This window comes from Falco biarmicus, chromosome 8 (assembly GCF_023638135.1).
Source record: "Falco biarmicus isolate bFalBia1 chromosome 8, bFalBia1.pri, whole genome shotgun sequence".
NCBI lineage: Eukaryota > Metazoa > Chordata > Aves > Falconiformes > Falconidae > Falco > Falco biarmicus.
The window spans coordinates 2,648,681-2,665,381 of NC_079295.1; the positions used below are offsets into that span (position 1 = coordinate 2,648,681).

General features: G+C 42.5%; 1 protein-coding gene across 6 annotated transcripts in view; it reads left to right on the plus strand.

The window, feature by feature from the left end:
* ANKRD44 (ankyrin repeat domain 44) overlaps positions 1-16,701 on the plus strand; it is a 143,412-nt gene that overhangs the window by 117,773 nt on the left and 8,938 nt on the right. For all 6 annotated transcript variants that reach the window (XR_008823432.1, XM_056348474.1, XM_056348477.1 and 3 more), the window contains exons 17-25: positions 1,963-2,034; positions 4,852-5,053; positions 8,961-9,039; positions 10,094-10,211; positions 11,217-11,433; positions 12,169-12,256; positions 14,185-14,268; positions 15,573-15,718; positions 16,574-16,656. Coding sequence is in view for 5 of the 6 variants with exons in the window: in XM_056348474.1 (XP_056204449.1) it covers positions 1,963-2,034; positions 4,852-5,053; positions 8,961-9,039; positions 10,094-10,211; positions 11,217-11,433; positions 12,169-12,256; positions 14,185-14,268; positions 15,573-15,718; positions 16,574-16,656 (1,089 nt within the window). In the remaining variant the exon portion in view is untranslated. The remainder of the gene's footprint in view (positions 1-1,962; positions 2,035-4,851; positions 5,054-8,960; positions 9,040-10,093; positions 10,212-11,216; positions 11,434-12,168; positions 12,257-14,184; positions 14,269-15,572; positions 15,719-16,573; positions 16,657-16,701) is intronic.

Below are 16,701 nucleotides of genomic sequence, written 5' to 3' on the forward strand. Positions count from 1 at the left end.
CTCCAATCCCACAATTTGTTCCTTTAGAGCCTTAATTTTGTCAGTTTTCTTTGTGGTTTTTTCCATCTGCTCAAAAAGCAATTATCTGCCTTGTTCCAGGAGACTTTTGGAGCCTTCTGACAGGTTAAGGAAAGTATTTCTTTGTTGAGATTTTGATTCTGGAATTTCAACAGATGATGTTAAACATAATTAAAAGTGATTAAATTAGTCTGCTGTGCTGGCCTTATGGACTCAGAATAAAGGCTGGTATTAGGCAGGCGGAGGAACAGGCTTAGTGCTTGGGTTTGTTTGGCGGGATTTTTCTAGTTTGTTTATTCACTGGAGAAATTCAGAATTTACTCATGTATTCAGAGCTGGCTGCTGCTCCGTCCTGTTTATAGCTATCTTATATAAGAGAACAATATTTTAAACTGGAGATGGCCGCACATGGTAAGACCAAATGCTTCCTGACTCTGCGCCAGACCTACTGAAAAACTGGTGTGTGGCTTGACTTTTTGGGGTTCTGCCCCCTCCTTAGTTGCAGGGAAGTGTTAAAATTCACATTACCTGTTAATGCACATGCCCACTTGCCTATGAACAGAATGTGCATCAATACATGTTTCTTTCCCAGTCCTGACATTTTACTAGGCACAAAATATACAAATAAACTACATTACTGCTTTGTAACACCTTATACATTATTAATGCTAGCCTGGATTCCAGTTCAATTTCTTGGATAAATTTATCCTTGCTATAGGTCTATTACAGACTAATTTGCAACGCCAGAAGTTGGGGCACGCGTCAGAGTTTGGGATACGCCGCCGCCTGGCAGTGTAGGCAAGGCTGCTGTGGGCTTCCTCCTGGCTGTCTGGGGAGCCTTCCATGTTGTCAGGCTCTAGAATTATCCAGATTGTCACAAAAATGTCCTTCCCTCTTTGTCAGTCTTTTCATTAATTCCTTATTCTGTCAAAAAAATCCCAAACAAAAAATAAAATAAAACTCCAAAGAAGCCCTGTGTGACAAATTGGCTCATAACCTTAGACACGTCATGAGTCAGTTGTAGTTACCTGTCACGCTTTTCTTTCCTGTTCACAGTTTCCTATTACTAATTTTCTGTAAAATGCTAATTTCCAGTTCCAAAGGCATTTGGAGACTAACTCTTTGAGTAGTTACTCGGTCAGAGGCCGTGCGTGTGGGCAGTGCTGTCAGCAGCGGCTGAATTGGCAATATTGCTTCTGTCAATACCCGGTATGATCTTTGCAGCCTCAGTTGGATGGGTTGTCAGGGTTCGTGCGCTGCCGTGGAGTGGTGCTAATCTATAGTTCCTCCTTCTCGCTGGACAGAAGTGCCCTGGGTTTTAAGCCTCAGAGTGCTTTGGGATCCCTTGAAATGAGGAGGATCATACAAAAGTGCGATGCATGTCATTAGGTGTTTGTAGGATTTCAAGGATGTGTTGTGTTTCAGAAGACTGTCGTTACAGGAGCAGGTTCTGCTTTGCTAAATTGTAAAAATGACTGTGAATGACTCACAGCTCAGTTATAATTATTCCCAGTGCTAATTAGGCGTCAGAATTATCCGAAACGCTGTATCAGACATGGCTTGCATATGCATTACCTGTGTAATCATGAAACTGTGCTTTTTCCAATGTAAACTTACGGAGGGCTCTGCTCCACAAATTCTTCCTTTTGAGTGCTCCTTTCTCACCAAGCAGTCCCTGTGATTTCAGGGAAACTAATTAATCTGGGAAAGAATGTTCATGAGAAGCTTTTAAATTAGTTTTATAACTTCACCCTGTTGGGAAAAACTTGAAAATACTTTACAGAAAAGGTTATGAAGTATTTATACCTCACAGTCCTTCAGTACTTAGCGCATTCGTCTGAGGGCAAAATATATCTGCGTCTGCTGATTTACAGTCTGTGAGAATTTATCCTTTCTTAGCAGAAATGTTTTAAGACTGGTTTTGGTTTTTTTTTTCCCCTTCAGCTTCTGGAAAAAACGAACAATATGTTTGAGGAATCTGATTCTGCAGCTACGAAAAGTCCTTTGCATTTAGCTGTAAGTATGAGACAAGTGTAAAGTGTTTGATCAGTATCTCCTAGAATAATTCCTTAATCTCTGTCTTTGAAGCACGTTTAATCATAGACTTGTTTTGAAAAAAGCTGGTATGAGATGTAGGCCTAGATGTAACAAAACCAGGTTCTGGGCTGGAATTATTAATTAAACTTTTGGCAGCTGAAGCTCTTGGTTCTTACGGACTCAAAACAGTTGGGTAAGAAGGCAGACACCGAAGTGAAAATAAATGGAAAGCTGCAACTTTTATTCGTAACTAGCTTATAAATTTGGGGCTGGAGCTTGAGCCGATGGCTTTGATCATGGAGTGAGATACTCTGATGTTCTCCTGGGGCTGTGCAGAGTGCAAAGACCCGCCTGGTACACGGCAAGGTGTGGGAGAGCATGCCTAACCCCCCACAGCGCCTGGAGAGCGTGCCGTGGAAACTGCTGTCAAAAAGGCGTCCAGCACGTGTGGCCTCAGAGATCACAACAGGTCCCCTTTCCCAGGAGGTCAAGGTTTCGGGATCCTTCTTCCCAGCTTTCTTGTGCAGAATGACAGAATAGTGGAGGCTGACGTGGACCTCTGGAGATCAGCCAGTCCTGCCTCCGTGCTGAAAGCAGCGTCAGCTAGAGCAGGTTTCTCAGGACTGTGCCCCATCACATTTTTTAGTATCTCCAGGTACGGAAAGTTCCTGGAGATAATCCACCCCAGTGTCTCACCACATCACAGTAAAAATGGTATTTTTTTGCAGTAAATGGAATTTCCTGTGTTTAAATTCGGGCCCATTGCCTCTTGTCTTGTCACTGGGCACCCCTGAGAAGAGTCTGCCTCTGTTGTCTTTGCTCCCCCGTCGCGTGTTTATCCACATTTGAAAACGCATTTTCGTTTGGAGGCTGAGCAGTCCCAGCTCTCTCAGCCTCTCCACACACGCCTGTCGGACTGGCCCTTTGCTGAACATCCAGCCTCACCACGAAGCTGGCCTCCCCTGGAAAGGGGAGCAACTTGCTTACTGGAAAACAGGGGCAAGTTTCGGTTCTGTAGCGATCATTTCCCTCTTTCCGAGTCAGCCAGAACAGCTCTGACCTGGTGTTTGGATTAGCCACGCGTGACCTGAGGGAACAGGAGCCACAACAGTTGGGTTAAAAGGTGGAGTTTGTCGCTGAACTCTTCTCTCCATCTTGTCTGCAATGTGAAGACTGCAGGAAGGAGAGTGTCACTCCCCGGCCCAAGGAAGGGTTACAGCCTGCACTGTCACCGACACCAATCCCGTGCTGGGCAGGGACTGGCTCCGAAGCCTGCCAGATAGCAGCGCCTGCCCTCTCTGCCCCGTGGACAGGGTCCGTGCAAGGACATCGCCGTGTCTCTCCCTCTTGTTGCTGGTTAACAGCAGTTCATTCACCTGAGGCACCCCAAACGCACAGTTTAAAAATAAAAAAGCTTACGTGAAACATCCCTGTTTCACAGTTCAATTACAGCTGTCCAGGAGCGTCTCTGACGTTCGGTTCAAACGCCCCCGATTGCTGGGGTGCCTGTGGCCATCCTTCCCCAGGGCTGGTGGTGTCCACCGAATGTCTCGTCGTGTGGATCCAGAAAGCCAGCAATCTGCACCAAAACATGGGGTCCTGTCAGCTGGCTGGTACGGCGCGGTGGCCGAGGCCTCTGCTTGCAGATATTTCACCATAAACTTTATGACCTTTCAAGGAGAGGATGGGCCATGCAGTCTGCATATGGCACCTTCAAGATAGATACCTCACATTGTGTCAAAGATCAGGTTGTTGCTAGTTGTTTTGTAAGTGTCATGAAGAAGAAAATCTTGACAGCTGTGGTGGAGTATTTTCTGAGATATGGGTTCCCTGATATCTGAGATATCACCCTTTTCTTTTGCCTTTGCTTTCTTTAGGTACTTGTCTTGGTCTGACAGGGAAACAGTTGTGTGTTGCCTGCAGTCCTTTCGAAGCGGTCAGTAGGAGTGCGCTGCTGCCACCAGTGCTTAACCTCTGTGGTTTCTTGCCGTTTGCATCTCCTGTTTTCATTAATTGCCTCAGCTCTGGTTATGCTAATTATACGTTTGTGTATAAATCAAAAGGATGTTCTCTGTGAGCCTGACAGTAGGGGGAGAAGGGCAGTCCCTACACAGCTGAGTGGAACGTTTTCAGTTTCTGGGGCTAGCCACTGGGTTTTTGCAATGCCAGCTGTGTTTGTGCTGTTGGACCAAATGTGGCTGTAGGTCTGGAAGTGCATCTACTTGTCCACTGCAGTCGTCCTACCAGAAGATCCTACTGTCAGGAATACTCCATGAAGCATCAGCTATGAACAGCAGGTCAAGTTTGTGTTTGTATTTGCACAAAAATCTGAGTTTGAGAATTGCTTTTGTTTAGTTGGAGACCAGCAGATGTGTTGAACTTAACACCCAGTTAGATGATAATCCATGCAACCTCTGACCAGCATAACTAGTGAATCCAGTTTTGGAAGCAAATGTTTTCCTGATACTGTAGAATGTGAAAAATTAATTGTTGTTTCACCTGTGCTGAACTGGCAAATTATTGCCTGAAATTCCTCACCTTGGGTTGTATTAGAAGGTTAGAGCAAACCAACAATCATAATCTCTTTCCCTGAACACTAGGAATTTTTTAGTTTCTTGGCTACAGTGTAACGTGGGAAAATCCTTTCAAGTTAAAGTCATAAGGAATCAAGAAAACGGTATCACTTCTGCTGTGTTTAGAGGACTGGTGACAACGATGGAATTTATTCACATTTTATGTGCAAGTTTTTGAAAGACAAAAGTTACGTTCTTTACATGACACTTTTTGTATTTCCAGGCCTACAACGGTCATCACCAAGCCTTGGAGGTACTTCTCCAGTCGTTGGTAGATCTGGATATTAGGGATGAGAAGGGACGCACTGCTTTGGACCTGGCTGCATTTAAAGGACACGCGGAGTGTGTGGAAGCTCTCATCAGCCAGGGTGCTTCTGTCACTGTAAAAGACAATGTCACCAAAAGGACCCCCCTCCATGCCTCAGGTGAGCGTGACCTTATGTTACGCTTGTGGTGTAAGCCCTACAACACAGAAGCAGTTACTTTTGCCTATCTGCTACCTCTATGCGGATTTCTTCTTAGAGGAAGGAGATTTTGGCGCGTACTGAGGACTGCTGCTCGTCTGCTGAATTCCTGCAGCTAACCCTTTCTCTTTCATTTCCATGGTCTTTTTTTCCTCTGCCCCTGTGGTTCAGCCATCCCTCACACAGAATCCCGTATTTCTCCACACCACTCCTGCTGTGCCCCTACCTGCTTGCCTCTGTTTTACCCCACCTCTCTATTACCACCTACTCTTGAAGGTGTGTGACGTTTCCCCTGTGACACCTTCTCTTAATGGTTCCTTGGCCAAAAAACCAGGGGAAGGGAGAACGCTTGCCTCACTGCTTTTCCTATGGAAGAAAGGTTGAAAATAAGGTAGGCTCTGGTTGTTGATGAAATTATCCTGGTGTTCAAAACTTTCAACCTTTCGCAGTGGCAACAGGACCGAAGTTCACCCCCTTTTCAGCCATAGCCCTCCTGAGCGAGCTTGTGACCTCGCTCTTGCTGGGCGTCAGCTCCATTCCTCATGTGTTGGGTGTTATTTATGCACGTTGCATAATTAACTGGAAAATGTAGAATTTCCCATTGGTTTAAAGGTTATGATTTAATAATACACGTGCGGAGGTGCCCGAGGCAGCGTGGCTCCTCTGGGGGTTCGTCCCGGGCTCGGTACGTCACAGCAGCGACCTCTAGTGGGAACTGAAATTAATACCTCATTGGGGAACAATTATTTTCAGGGCCACACTTAACTGTCTTTCTGTTTATCTTTCAGTCTTGCTTGGATTAAGATGCATATACAACCTCTAATACCAGTTTATTCTCTGTGTGTGATCATCTGAGTGCAACCGAGCACCCTACGGTCAGGCAGGCTGTTACCAGTTTGGTCTGCAGTACGGCAGAAAACGCACAGTCCGTCGCCGCAGCATACTGGGAAGGGCTTTCTGCTGCCTTAAGTTTTGCATCTGAACTGAGCACATGACTCCCCGCAATAAATTAACGATACAGAGATGTGCTGCCAGAGTTTACATATCAGAAGTTTGATACAAGCATTCAGTGAGAGGGGGTTTTAGTTGTTTTTGATAAAACCACAAAATACTTAATCTAGCCGATCCTCACCCTCTTCAAACTGTAGGTTTAATGGATTTAAATCAAGGTCAGTGCCACCACAAAACTGGAGCTGTGTTGGTCAAGAGCTTTCCTATAGTCACTTCAAACATAGCTCGGGGTCTGATGGTGAGCAAGGTGTGACTCGGTCTGGTACGTCGTCGCTATAGTGATGATTTTGCATTTATTTAAAAATTTGGTTATAGTGACATAGGTTTCTTGTTGCCACAGCTGCATTGTAAGGGTTCTGCAGTACTGAGGAAAGTAAACAGTAACAAAGCCTTATTTTTGTTAGCAGCTTTGACTTAAAATACTATTTTTTTTAATAAATCTGTTGAATAGAATTGAGTAACTTGTTGAATAGAAGGTGTTATTTTAATACACACATTTCTTGCCTTCATACAAATCCTGACTGGGAGTTCTTTTCCCTGTTTTAATTTCTTTTGTAATTGCCCCCCACCACTGCAGTACAAGTGACTTCCACGTAAAACCAGTAGGAAGATTCACTGTAATCTTTTTCTGGCCTGTGATACTTCTTGCTTCTCAGATTAAAAGCAAATTGTCCAGGGATACAAGCAAAATGTTCTTTAAATCTGCAGTGAAGCAAAATAAGTTAGGTATGTAAAAAAAAAACAACCAACCAACCAAAAGGCAAGAAAATCCTCCACAGAGGAATGAGACGCTAAGGAGAGCATGTACCTTAAGTAGAAGGGAAAGAACTGCACAGACAAGTTGAATGTTTGAACTCTTAGTAAAGGAAATCTATCACTGTCATAGTTTTTGGAGGCTATCAAATGTGTGATAAGTGCGCTTTGGGTAAATATCCATTAAGACAATATTTAGAACCTTCCACTCAAGAGCTGTGCAGCATTTTGTGGAAATCAGGTCTGGAGTAAAGCTTCTACTTGCCAGCTATTATAAAGAGCCACTTGCAATCTGATGATTTTTATTATGCTGTTTCGTAATGATACTTGTTGATTGGGAGTGTTTTAGCAAAGAGTGATGCCACCTGCCAGTAACTCTGCATGGTGCCACTGCAGTATTCAGCCAGTTTTATTTGCAGTGCAAGTGTAAGAAGTAAATTGCTGTATTTTGAGAAACGAAATGGGATTCTTGCTGAATGAGTCCCTTGGGTGACAGTGCACCTTTGCACACACAGAAGAGAACACCTGCACGTGCAGTACTGGGCACCAGGAAGAAAGCAGGCGTGGGTGCAAACGTGTTCGCCTTCATTCCTTCTAATTACACAAGCACAATCGCTGAACGCAACAGTTAAAGAGGCCTGAAGCGGTGGGCTGGATTACAGGGCTCTGCAGAGCTCCGTCCAGTAAAGGGATTTGTAACTTTGGTAGAGAAATCGCCTAATGAAGTATTTATTTTTTCTGTCTCCCTCCCTCAGGGAATAGACTTCCTCTGACCTCATAACATGGAGAATTTCCTTAGGCTAAATTATATGTTCCCTGTATAATTTTATTACCACCAGTGTTTCTTCTGGCTGCCTTGGGAATGCCGCTGCACGTGTTCCCTGGCGTTAGCGGAGCAGCTCCGCTGGCAGAACCAACGCTCCCTGCAGGCTCTGCAGCGCTTCACCGTGCTGGGTCAGCTCCTGAGGGTTTCTGGGAGTATCTGTTCTAAAACTCATGTACCAAAATCCTTTTCAGACGTTGGTGGGAAAAAGTTATGATTTTTCTTCCTCCGGCTGGGAGAAAGAACAGATATTTTTTTTTATTTTTTGTTTCCCTAAGCCAGTGACTCATCAGCACTGCAGAACTGTTTACGTGTTATGTATATGCCATTACTTAGTGGTAAATAACTAAAAATGCCTTTTATTTTTCTGGGTAGAGCAACTAAGATTATTTTTGGATGAGTGATTTAAATGTGATGATGTGCGCCAGTTGCTCTGCCAGGATGATGTGACATAGGTGGTGTCCCAGGGTTTCGCCTCAGCCCACGGGGTGTAGGCAGTGTGAATGCATGACTTGCTGTAATGAGAACGCAGTCTCTATCTACTGAGTGCAGCATTTATTGCTTTTCAGAGAAGAAAATACCATTCTCTTCATCCCACGGAAGGCTGAAGCCTTTAAGCCAGCTGACACACAGATGGGTTTCCAGTGCCAGGCACTGCAACACGCAGTAACTCACACTGCGTTCTAACAGCTGTGGGTCACGTTTTAAAAAGTTAATGCCATTTTTGAGAAGTAGCTGTGGCTTCCAGTAACGTTAAATGAGAAAAGATGGACAAACCCGAAGGGAATTTTATTTCTGGTGTTACGAGCTGTTACGAATGTGACATTTATAGTCGGTCACTCCATGCAGACGCTTCTTTTTCAGGGCAGCACCAGAGCACTTGCTTGTACAGCGCACACAAAATCAAGGAGCCTTGCTGACGTTCTTCCTACTGCGGTCCACACCTGATCGCAGAAAGCCCTGTCTGCCTGCTCGGTCTGAGGGGGTTTGAAATGCTCTCTGGTTTAGCAAGAATCTTCTCAGTAGTGAAAATCATGATTTCAGCTTTACTCAGTCGGGCTTTTTGTATGTAAGAGAACTAATCCTCATCTTACTGAGGTCAGGGAAAAAACAGCTCACCATTTCATTGGCACAAGTTAAATGAAAATTGTAGGAATATTAATTTCTGATACTATGGAATATTTTTCTTCTTTATAAAGACATTTCTTATCCATAGGCATCTCAATGGAAAATCATCTGAAATGAAACATGTTTTAATTAAACTTACTTTTTTCTTTATAGTCATTAATGGCCATACACCTTGTTTGCGGTTGTTGCTAGAAGTTGCAGACAACCCTGACGTGACAGACGCCAAAGGACAGTAAGTTTTCCTTGAGAATGTTGTTTTTCAGCTCTCTGATTCAAACAGTCTCAGATTTCTCGCACAAAAAGCATTTATTTGAAATACTGTATTTCTCACACTTCCTCTTAGAGAATGTGGCAGAGATTACAAAGTACACGTTCAGTTGAACTAAGCCATGTGGAAAGAATCACTCATTAATCTTAGCCTCTGCTTTATACTTAAAACAATTCTTCATAGGTGCTGAGGGCCAGATTCAATAAAAACTAACAAACTCCTGCTCCTGGGATGTTTCTGCAGAGAGTCTTTTTCTTACCAAAATGTTGCTATTTCAGGGTTTACTTGGTATATTAGGCTGGTGCAGTGGGACCCAATGTTTGTTTGAGGCAACACATGCATCTGGGATGTTCCTGCAAAAATTTCACTTCTAGTTAAATGACAGTTACAGAGGGAGAATAAAGTATATTTTTAAAGTGAAAATGTGAATCGTTTAAAAAAAACTCATTTGGGGTGCTGGACCATATCTGACTGTATATATAGTTTTAAATGGTATTAGTCTTATCTGAAAATAGGAGAACGGATCTCTATCAGAAAAAAAATCAAAGATATGTTAGTCCAGATTTCAGCTTGAATAGTATCCTCATGTCCCTTCATCCCCTGTACGCAATTGTTCAGCATTTGCAAAAGAAGTGCTTTGCGTGGCTGTCATCTCGGTAACTAGCAGGAGCGTTCATTCACAGCACTTGGGCACTGTAAAGCTCCTGTGTTGCTGGAGGTGACCATAATTCTAGCTTATTAGGAGAACAGACTGTCTTGAATGATGTTTCGCTGTACGCTGCTTACAGATGTGCTTGTTTCTATTTCAGTCACGATAGCTGGTTGTTAAATGTCTTTATAATTTCATACAAAAGGCCTTCGCTTGGGTGTTATATAGATGAGTACAGGGAAAGAAGCAGGTTTGTGGGTAGGAATGGACAGGAATGCAGGGCTCCCTGATTTCTCCGGTCCTGTAAGTCAGCATTGCAAGTAGTGTATCATTTTATAGCTGCGACTGGTTTGTTTTTGCTTTTTCTAGAACCCCGCTAATGCTTGCAGTGGCATATGGGCACATCGATGCTGTTTCTTTGTTACTTGAAAAAGAAGCATCTGTAGATGCAGCTGATCTCCTGGGATGTACAGCTTTACATCGAGGGGTGACTGACTTTTTATGATTCTTAATTATTTCTTCTACTGTGACTACAACTCACTTATAAATACAGGGATATTGAATGTAGGGAATACTGTAAATGGTTGGAAACATGACCAAGCACAGTCAGTGAGGTAAAAAGCAGGACAGATCTGCTCTCAGTAATGCTTTGCTTTTGACTTCACGTTTGCTTTAATTAATTAGGTAAAATACTGATTAGACCTTTCTTTTTCTTGGCTCTAAGCATTTTACAATAGCAATCATTATTCTTATAACTGAGCACCTTACGAATTTTGAAAATAATTTCTTTAAAAGAACTGCCCAGCAGTGTAAATAAGAAAGCCTTAAATTAGAGGCAGTGAAAGTCGAGGCAGATAATCTTTTCTAGGAGTCAGCTTCTTACCCATTGGGTAAGTTGATGCAAGAGGTGACATTTATACAGAATCCTATGATAACTGCAGTGAGCAGTTTAGCTGAGGAGTCCAGCACAAGTCTGTAATAAAAGCTATAGCATAAAAATTCTCTTCTGTATTGATAGCATTATGCGAACATGCTCAAGATACCTGAGCTAACCTATGTATATGATACAGAGGTCACTGATAGTAGCTGGCTGGCTGTTAAAGCAGCTTTTCATATTTCTGGTGATACACTTGATCTTTTTTCCCCTCAGTTCTTCTCTCAAATTCACAGATGGTTTTGAGAAGCCAGGCTCAGTTTTTCTGAACCTCACCCCTATTTCATCTGTTTCCTTAGTCTTAAACGCCTCCTTGGTTTTGTGCCTCACTTAGTGGAGTCTCTTCCACAGACTAGGAATCGATGCCTTTGGAAGACAGTACCAAATGCATTTCAGCGTATCAGTTATCATAGGTACTCATGGATGCAAAGGCTTTCAGCTCTGCCTCCTGAATCCCACCCAGGCCGGTTCATGCTCACAGGCAATCAATCATATTCCATGTTTCCTGGGCAAGAGTCTGTACCATGTCAACCTCTTTACTCATTTCTTTGTTGTCAGATTATGACTGGGCACGAAGAGTGTGTTCAGATGCTGTTAGAGAAAGAAGTGTCTATTTTATGTAAAGACGCCAGGGGCAGAACCCCTCTGCACTTTGCAGCAGCTCGGGGCCACGCCACTTGGCTGAGCGAATTACTGCAGATAGCGCTCTCGGAGGAGGACTGCAGCCTGAAAGATAACCAGGGCTACACGCCGCTGCACTGGGCGTCTTACAATGGTAAGGTTCTCCCGGGGGCTTGTGCCAGGTTCGCACGTGGCCTGGCTTGCAGGGAAGCACGGTAACGAAGCAGCCTAACGCTTGGAGAAGCTGGACGCGCAGAGGCAGATGCTCTGCTCACTGCTCTCCGTAGCAGCTCGCGCTGTGGTCACCCCTCCCTTTAGAAGCCGGGGGGACTCCAGCAATACCCCCCGGTGGCTTTGCAGCTCGTTTGCTCCCAGGCATGGGAGGCCAGGGTGAAACCTTGGGTTTACTGATGTCAGTGATGAAATTGATTTCTGTGGGGCCAGGAATGCTCCTTTGAGGTGTCACCTTATCTATTGATGCGAGAGACCAGGTACCTAGATGGATGTTTGGAACGGAACTGATTATTCTAAACTGAATAATCTGAACTTGTTGCTTAATATAAGGATCAGGCTTCTCAGTGTCATCATTTAAGATCATCTTTGGAGATGTGTAAGGCAACACACATAACATCACATAAAAAAGAGGCTTTTCTTCCTTTCCTCTTTTTTCAGTAAGTGCTAATATTAGGCCAAATCTATCTTGCTCCAGCTTTAATAAAAATATAAATAAGTAAATATGTTTGCTTATTATTTTATCACATAAGAGCTTTTATACACATTGCGTTCAGCTTTGAACTTAACGTGTTCAATTCTAATCCAGATAAGCCTAATATGAATTAATTGAATTACCCACTTTGTGCAACGTTGTGAAATGTCTGATCTCTTACAGGTCATGAAAACTGCATAGAGGTACTATTGGAACAAAAATTATTCCGCAAATTCTATGGTAATAGCTTCTCTCCATTGCACTGTGCCGTGTAAGTAGAAATCTCCAGTAACAAACACAGATGTATCGCTTTAGGATATGTCTGGGAAATACGAGCAGTACGAGAAAAAAGTGTGTTGGGTTTTTTTAAGATCATTTGCATGAGCAAAAAATTTTAAAGCTGATCATAAAATTGTACTTTGGCTGAAAAAGTGGCAGAATAAAAGAGGCTTTTTGTGTAGATTGCATACATTTAGGCTTTTTGATGCAATACTAACTTGTAATTAAATAGCTGCATTTCTGCTCCCTTTCTAGTTTCTGTTCCTTTGCGTACAATTACAGACCTGTGCCTTTTCTTCACACAGCGTGGCGCTTCATAGCTCTCCCACTCTTAGGCCGTGGCCTGGGCTATAGTGCCTCGGCCTGTGTAATTAGGAGCTTTTGAGGTTCCTTTGAAACCCGGTGGCTGAAAGTTAATGCATTTGTCAGAATCAAGATGATTCCTTTTTAGCAACAGGGACAAAGCCTTAATGAAGAAAAGACTGGAACAACCACCTGCACCATGCTAGAATGGCGTTCTGTGCAGGCTGTGTTTTTTCCAAGGCATCCTAGGCAGAGTGTTTTCCACTCTGATTGTCTTCACGGACTTTTTGCCTTCTGAGATAATCTTGTGTCTTGAAGGTTTGGTACTTTTGCCCAGGTCCGAGCCGAAGGGGTTGATCAGCTTTAGAGGCAGACTCTGTATCCAGAGTTCTCCTGTCAGGAACAGCAGAGAGGTTGGCTGTTACAGGTTGGGCGTGTATCTGAGACACCTTCCTGATTCAAATAAAGCTGTGCACTTTCGTACGGGAAGGGTTCTAATAGAGCAACATCATTAACATTTCATAACATAATTGCAAATGTGTTTTACAAAAAAAGGCAAGATTACTTCAGTACGTAGAACCCAACATGCTTATTAAAACATGAAAGCCATCAGAAGAGTAAGGAATTAAGCGCTGTAAAGACAAATGCAAACTCTCCTAATTCCTGCCAACAGAACAACTGTATTCTATTCTGTCTTCTATTTGAAGAATTAATGTCTTCCAGAAACAACGATGGCAGTTACTGTTGTGTAGGCTTTCCTTCTACAGGCCACATCATTGGAAATTGAAAAGTAATTTGTTCATATACTGAACTTTGAAATTATAAAAAGCCTATATATTAGGGAAATAAAAGCATATAGAAAGCACTGGTTTTACTTAAAATAAAATCCTTTGTGGCTGAAATAGTATTTGAAATCTGAATTTCTAGTGATGGCTTTGAAAATAATTTTTTCAATACTTATATTCTTTTAAACTAGCATGTAATTCTCAAACCCAGTACAAATGTGTGCAACTTAAAAATGCACATAAATTTAAAATGAAAACAGCTGCTAATCCAGCATGGGTGTATGTTAGTTATATGTCCAATACTGTTACCAAGCACTGTTCATTTTCATAATGAAATGAGTCAAATTAACAATAACCAGAAAAACTATTGAGTACATCCATCAAGGTGAAGTATTAAATGCATGAGTTGGAAGAGATGTGGACTTCAGTACCTTAAACATTAGACTAAAGCTTTCTGTAAGTAGGTGTCTATGACTGAGTGCTTTCCAGATCCAGGTGTTTGACATAGAGACTAAAGGATTTTAGGATATTAAGGTTTTAATCCTAGGTTTGTGCTGCACTTTCAATTATCTCTGTGCATAGCAAACTGCAGGATCAGCTTTGCTTTAGAGACTGAAATCCTTAGCAGCAGATGCAGTTTGGTTAAACGGACAGATGAGGAATATTTAGAAATGTGACTGAAATCATTAAGGCAAAGGTATGTTAACTTATAAATAACCAGTAGGAAATATTAATGGGAAGTGAAGTAAAATAATATTGGAAGTGGGAAAAGATGTAGGCTTTTTATGGTTTTGAAAATGTCTTTTTTTTTTTTTTTTATTTTGTTTGGCAGAATTAATGATCATGAAAACTGTGCATCACTGCTCATCGGAGCCATCGATGCCAGCATTGTCAATTGCGAAGATGACAAAGGAAGGTAATACTGTTTTAAACAAGCTGTATTTACTGAATTAATCTAGTATTTGTCATAATTCTCCCTGAACCTCTGCAATGAATTCTTCTCTGATATGGTTGAGCAAAGCCTTATCACGCCGACTCAGACAGCAGTTTGCACTGCAACAAAGTTAAGTGGTGGCTCACTTGAAGCAAGAACACTGTGAAGTGTTCCGTTTCATAGTGCATCTGGAAATAAATACAAAATAAGTAGTATTTTGTTTGTTTAGAGCAGCTATGACTATAGGCTGTTTCCCTGAACCTGTTTTCTTTGTTAAATGTTTAAACGTGTTTGTCTTTGCTAGATGGACCGATACTGTGTACACATAGAAAAGTATTTCATTAAAAGCTTTAATGTTATGTTAGTGTTCTCAAGGCACACAGCTGAAAAGATCTGTGCAGCAAAATAATGCTGATACAGCAAGAGATACGGGCTCAGCCAAATCCTTAATTTGTCGTGTTGATAATCTCCTCACTCTGTGTGTGTGTGTGTGTATATCTCTGTAAATAACATTGCTGAAATTCTAGAAACTGAATACTCATTGTTTCTGTTACTTAAAACAAATTCAAGACCCTCAGTAACAGTGACTACTTGCTGTTGTAAGGGTGAGACCGCCTCACCTTTTACTGACAAGCAAAGCTGAAGTAACAGTGTGCGCTGGGTTGTGTACCCGCTACCTTTCGTCTCTGTTGGTCACGCTTCAGACCCAAAATGCCACAGCGAGGTAGTGGCTGGACACTGGTGTCTCAGTCTTCTGGAAACTGGTGACCTTCACAGTGGGTTGAATTCCTTCTGCCTCTGGTAGTAATGCTGTTGTTGTCGCTTGTTGCTGCAGTATCTTTGACTATAACTTGAAATACTTTTTTGAAGTAATGAGTCTGTTCTTTTCTGATAGTTCTTCCCATCTTAGGCTTGTTAAAAAAATAAGATCAGATGACTAAGAATGAGGGATTGTGTACCGCTTTTCGTATTACACAGTATGCTCCATTAAAATAAATGTGCTGCTGATAGGCGATTCTCCACAGTCTCATACCTCCACGCTAGCATATCCACCTTCCGCTTCCCTGTTTTTTGAAGTTTATGTTGCACCAGGACAGAGACTGTAAATATTATTTAACTTCTTTCAGATGCTACTACTATAACTTTCCCCTGGCGGTAACTTTAAGTTTTGTTGGGAAGAAAAATAAGTTAAAACCGTCTTGCACTTTCAGGTTCTTGGGAAGGTAGGTAAGCAGGAGTATTGTCATCCTTGAGCAACAGCTGTGGCCACGTTGCTTTCCCCACAGAACGCCCCTTCACGCAGCGGCCTTCGCGGATCATGTGGAGTGCCTCCAGCTCCTCCTGAGCCACAGCGCACAAGTCAATGCTGCGGATCACACAGGGAAAACACCTCTCATGATGGCAGCTCAGAACGGTCACGTAGGCGCTGTGGGTGAGTACGTCCTTGCCCCTGTGCGTCTTGAAGGGTGAGTGCCACTGCATTTACTGTCCCAAACAAGTAATGGGCTTTGTTCTGTGAGAACTAAGGAAGGAAAACAAATTGTGTGGATGTCTGTAAGGAGCTACCTTTGCATCTGTGAAAAATAGATTTTTCTTCTTCACCGTTGTTTCTCAGCAGTCACAGTGAACATTTGCAATAACGAATTTGAGTCTTATTTCCTCCTAAGGTAAAGAGCACGAAGGGAGTAGTAATTCTGTTCTCTTTGCTTCCTTTGATTTTGTGGCACAGTAAAACTGCATGCGTGAAAAAAAGATTGTGTGACCTTTTTCTCTGCTCTGTTATACAAGTGCTATTGTTGAAATGGCAGCTATCAGCAACTGCTTTTTCCAGGCTAGACTATATACTATAGACATACAGATTAGGGCCATATTGACGTAAGAGAATTCCCTTTTCTCTAGCTTCAACAGCACAGACTGCACCCTAAATTCTTTGTATCCGCTTAGTCCTCTCAACGCAGGATCCACAGCTGTTCCCAGGAGAAGGTGATTCAGGCAGAACTTGCTGATTCGCCAATGGGGAAGTTCACAAAGGAATTAAGATGAATAGAAGTTTGACAGTTTGGGGCACAATGAACGAGCTGTTAGCTCTGCCTTTGCTGATTAACTGCACAAGATTAGTCTGTTCTCATTCATTATTTTCAGTTCCTGTTCATAAAGCTTAGGTTGGGTAAAGGCTTAATTGATTAGCACGTATGCATGCATATACTGAAATAGTAATTTTTTCCTCTGTTTTCGTATGTTCATCTGCCCATTGGGTTTGTTCATTGATCTGTGTTCTATACCTCAGACTTTTTGGTGAACATTGCCAAGGCTGACCTGACATTAAAAGATAAGGAGTTGAATACATCTTTGCACTTGGCTAGCAGTAAAGTAAGTCAAAGAGCTCTGTATGCTTCTCACCGCAGTGTGTCTGTA